This window comes from Gekko japonicus, unplaced genomic scaffold, assembly GCF_001447785.1.
Source record: "Gekko japonicus isolate JY-2015 unplaced genomic scaffold, Gekko_japonicus_V1.1 scaffold3028, whole genome shotgun sequence".
NCBI lineage: Eukaryota > Metazoa > Chordata > Lepidosauria > Squamata > Gekkonidae > Gekko > Gekko japonicus.
The window spans coordinates 64,126-69,178 of record NW_015167627.1 but is presented as its reverse complement, the minus strand read 5'-3'; the positions used below and the strand labels follow the sequence as shown (position 1 = coordinate 69,178).

General features: G+C 52.9%; 1 protein-coding gene across 1 annotated transcript in view; it reads left to right on the top strand.

Moving 5' to 3' along the window:
• The first annotated feature begins 980 nt into the window (after positions 1-980).
• LOC107112846 (forkhead activin signal transducer 3-like) overlaps positions 981-5,053 on the top strand; it is a 17,361-nt gene continuing 13,288 nt past the window's right edge. The window contains exons 1-2 of the mRNA XM_015414045.1: positions 981-989; positions 4,646-4,846. Coding sequence (XP_015269531.1) covers positions 981-989; positions 4,646-4,846 — 210 coding nt within the window. The remainder of the gene's footprint in view (positions 990-4,645; positions 4,847-5,053) is intronic.

Sequence of the window (5,053 nt, the reverse complement as noted above, 5' to 3'; positions counted from 1 at the left end):
TGAGGATTTTTTTGTCGGGAAGTTCTTCCTAATGTTTAGCCGAAAACTCTTCTGATTCAATTTCAACCCGTTGGTTCTGGTCCGACCTTCTGGGGCAACAAAAAAAACCCTCCGCACCATCCTCTTCCTCTACATGACAGCCCTTCAAGTACTTGGAGAGGGTGATCCTATCACCTCCCAGTCGGCTCCTCTCCAGGCTAAAGTTCATAGATCACTCTATCACTTTATAGCAGAGCATGGATTTGAACCCGCATCTTCCTGGCTGTCGTCCAACACTCTGTGGACAACCCCACACGGCCTCCTGCTGTCAGAGTGCAAGAAAATAATGCCTGTGATTCTGAACACTGAACTTGCTGTATCGGCGCTCAGAATGACGACGGTGCCGATTATTCTCAGCTCGGGGACAGCTTAACACCACTCCTCGCTACCATCCCAGGTAGGCGGGGGGGGGGCACTGAAGCCCAGAAGCCAAAGTGACCTTTGCAAGGGCACAAACAGTCTCTCCAGGTGCAGCTTTCTAAACCAGGAGCTTCAGGAGCAGCTTTATCTGTTGAACGTCTGGCTGCTGTGCAGTCACTAAAGATGCAGGGATTGCTGCTGGGCCCCTGGCTGGGAAGGATCCCTGAAGGCGTCAGCGGAAGGCAGTGGGGCTGAGGAGTCAAGGGCTCTGTGGCCCCCCCAGCCGTCAAAGGGGGCTCTCTGCCGCCAGGAGCATGCTGGGTGCTTCTCTTCTGCCCATGTGGCAACACCTTGGTGCCCGGCAATGTTCCCTCTAAGCTATGGAGTCCTTTGAGCAAAAATTCTCCTTTGTGAACTACTAGCATTAAAGTTGTGAGCAGATGATTTAGCTACTGCATAAGTTAGTTTGCTCTGGAGCCCTCCTTCCTGAGCTAAGATAAAAACGTGTGAGCCAGAGGCTAGAAAACTGTGAGCTAGCTAGCTCACACTCACTCAGCTTAGAGGGGACACTGGTGCCCGGCATGGCCAAGGTACGTGAGGGACGCAGAGGCTGCCGCTTGGAGGCACGGCATTTGGACAAGGGGATGAAAGGCGCTGATCTCTAAATTCCCAGTAGCAGCAGCAGCCCGTCCCGTCCCCCCAAACGGAGGGCAGATAATTCCCCAGCTGGGAATGCAAGGCAGGGAGGTCAGGCAGCTAGAAGAGCAAAACCAACAACAACCCCCTCCCCTTTGCTATCTGGATGTGACCCACCCCCCAATTGCATCCTGGTTTGACGGCAGGCTGAGTTTGAGAGACTGTCAAGAGGACATTACCTTCCCCCACTGCCCCACCCTGTGCCTCTGTGTGCCCTTATAGCTGCAGCAGGAGGAGGAGGAGAAGGGGGGGGAGAGATTGGATTTATACCCCGCCCTTCACTACCCGAAGGAGTCTCAGAGCGGCTTACAATCTCCTTTCCCTTCCCCTCCCCACAACAGACAGACACCCTGGGAGGTAGGTGGGGCTGAGAGAGCTCTTTCAAGGACTGCTCGTGAGAGAACAGCTCTGAAAGAACTTGAGACTGACCCAAGGTCACACCAGCAGCTGCATGTGGAGGAGTGGGGAATCAAACCCCATTCTCCTGGATTAGAGTCTGCGCTCTTAACCCCTACACCAAACGGGGAACAGGCCTGGATGGTCCTTTTTCACACCAGACCCCGTTTGTCCACTCGAATGTGACAAAAGTTTGTAAACCATATAAGAGCGCCCCCACCCCTCACACACCACAATACTCTAGGTGAGGTCTCACCAGAGAAGAATAAAGCAATACCATCACTTCACCTGATCTGGACACTATATTTCCCTTAATACAGCCCAAAATTGCATTTGCCTTTTTAGCAGGTGCATCACACTGCTGACTCATGTTAAGTGTATGGTCTACTAAGACCACTAGATCCTTTTCGCGCATACTACTCCCAAGACAAGTCTTGCCCATCCTATAATTATGCACTTCATTTTTCCTACCTAAATGTAGAACTTTACATTTATCCCCATTGAAGTTCATTTGTTTTAGCCCAGTTTTCCAGCCTGCGAAGATCATCCTGTATCCTGACTCTGTCTTCTACTGTATTCGCTACCCCTCCCAATTTAGTATCATCTGGAAGAAGAAGGTGGCAATGTTCCCTCTAAGCTGTGGAGTCTTGTGAGCAAAAATTCTACTTCGTGAGCTACCGGAATTAAAGTTGTGAGCCAGCCATTTGGCTACTGCATAAATTGGTTTGCTCTGGAGCCATCCTGCCTGAGCTAAGACAAAAATGTGTGAGCCAGAGGCTAAAAAACTGTGAGCTAGCTCACACTAACTCAGCTTAGAGGGAACAGTGGAAGGTGGTATCTTCTTCTTCTTCTTGGAGTCTCAGAGCGGCTTACAAACTCCTTTCCCTTCCCCTCCCCACAACAGACACCCTGTGAGGTAGATGGGGCTGAGAGAGCTCTTTCGAGGACTGCCCTTTCAAGGACAGCTCTGACAGAACCATGGCTTGCCCGAGGTCATCCCCCAGCTGCTAGTGGAGGAGTGGAGAATCAAACCTAGTTCTCCCAGATTACAGTCCTCACACTTAAGCACTACACCAAACTGGCAAATTTAATAAGCATTCCCTCTATTCCTTCATCCATATCATTAAAAAAGATGTTGAACAAAATGGGCCCCAGGACAGATCTTTGACGCACTCCACTTGTAACATACCTTGTCTAACAAGGTCTATGGAACAAAGTTTGATTCCAGTAGCACCTGTGAGACCAACTAAGTTAAATTCTGGGTATAAACTTTTGTTTGCAAAGTTGGACTCAAACTCTGATCTATCGTGTCAGACCAACACTGCGATCCACCTGAATCTAACTCCATGCTTTGGTTCCAAATGCTGTAATCCTAGTCTTATTCCACTGCTGGTTCACCGTTGCATTCTGCTCCTCACTTTGATTTACACTGTGTGAGCCACCTAAAACCTCAGATAAATATATAAAGAAATCCTGGTGAGGAAGATGCTTTCATTTTTTTTATCAGCAAAATTTACTTGCTATCAATGCTCCCTCTAAGCTGTGGAGTCTTGTGAGCAAAAATTCTACTCTGTGAACTCCTAGCATTAAAGTTGTGAGCGAGCGATTTGGTTCCTGCATAAATGAGTTTGCTCTGGAGCCATCCTTCCTGAGCAAAGACAAAAATGTGTGAGCCGGAAGCTAAAAAACTGAGCTAGCAAGACCAATGCTCCCTCTACGCTGTAGAGTCTTGTGAGTAAATTCTACTTTGTGAGTTACTGGCATTAAAATTGTGAGCAGGTGATTTGGCTGCTGCATAAATTAGTTTGCTCTGGAGCCATTCTTTCTGAGCTAAGACAGAAATGTGTGAGCCGGAGGCTAAAATATTGTGAGCTAGTTCACACTAACTCAGTTTAGAGGGTCAAGACCAATGCTCCCTCTAAGCTGTGGAGTCTTGTGAACAAAAATTCTACTTTCTGAGCTACTGGCATTAAAGTTGAGAGCGGGTGATTGGGTGCCTGCATAAATTAGTTCACTCTGGAGCAGTGTTCCCTCTAAGCTGAGTTAGTGTGAGCTACCTCACAGATTTTCAGCCTCCGGCTCACACATTTTTTTTGTCTCCGCTCAGGAAGGAGGGCTCCAGAGCAAGCGAATTTATGCAGCAGCCATATTGCTTGCTCCCAACTTTAATGCCAGTAGCTCACAAAGTAGAAATTTTGCTCACAAGACCCCACAACTTAGAGGGAACATTGCTCTGGAGCCATTCTTCCTGAGCTAAGACAAAAACGTGTGAGCCGGAGGCTAAAAAAACGGTGAGCTAGCTCGCACTCGCTCAGCTTAGAGAGACCACTGCCTGCCATGAGCTGCTTTGCAGGCCTGTCGATGGCGAAGGGGGAGAGAGAAACGCTTGGCATGAATGACTACCCCCGGAGCAGAGATCCTGGCTCCCACCAAGCGCTCCTCCTGGGGTCCAGACTCGCATAGTTCCCTCTAAGCTGAGTTGGTGTGAGCTAGCTCACAGATTTTTAGCCTCCGGCTCACACATTTTTGTCTTTGCTCAGGAAGGGAGGGTTCCAAAGCAAACTGATTTATGCAGCAGCCAAATGGCTCGCTCTCAACTTGAATGCCATGAGCTCACAAAGTAGAATTTTTGCTCACAAGACTCCACAGCTTAGAGGGAGCATTGGTCCGGAGCCCCCTTCCCCAGACCCTTCCCCAGACTGCGGGCAGAACACCAAAGGCTCAGCGCTCCCTCCCACTTCCAGCCGTCCGACTGCGGCCCTGGGGCAGCAGGCAGGTCAAGCGACGAGACCTGGACGGTCGCTTCCTGCCGGTGACCTCGAACCCGGGGCCGGGCAGGGCCATGCCCGCTGGAATCCACAGCCCTCCCGGGCTCCCCCCCAGGGAGGCCTTTGTCCGCAGCGATGCTTCCCCCGGTGGGGGTCTGGTCTAAGCCGCCTGGGCCAGTGTGGATCCGCAGGCGGGGATTGCAAAAGCGGTGGGGGTGGGTGTGCCCGCCCGCCCCCTCCCTCCCCAGTGATTAGTGGCGGGCTGCTAATTGCCGCCCCCCCGCCGCCTGGTGCCGGGCGTCTGCCTCCCAAATCAGCATGAGAAAAGGTGGGCTGGGGGCCGGCCAGGCGGAGCTCTTGACCTCCTCCTCCTCCTCCTCCTCCAGCGCCACCTGGCCAGAGCCGGCCCAGCAGCCAGCAGCCCCCTGCCTCCTGCTCTCCACCCGCCGGCCATGGGCGCGCAGGAGGCGTCGGGCCCGAAGGCCAAGAAGAAGTACAGCCGCTACGCCAAGCCGCCCTACACCTACCTGGCCATGATCGCCCTGGTCATCCAGGCCGCCCCGGACAAGAGGCTCCGGCTGGCCCAGGTGAGCGGGGGGAAGGAGGGGGGGCACCTGCACCAGGTAGGCGCGTCTGGGCTGCGCCCCGGGAAGGGGGCGGCGAGGCTTCCCCGGGAGAAAGAGGGAAGTGGCTTCAGCTGCCCGTCCAGGGTCTCGGGGCAGGGAGGGCAGTCTTTGGAAGGAAGGCGAAGCGCGGCCCTTCTGGGCGCGGCCCGGCCTCACGGCGCCTGCGGA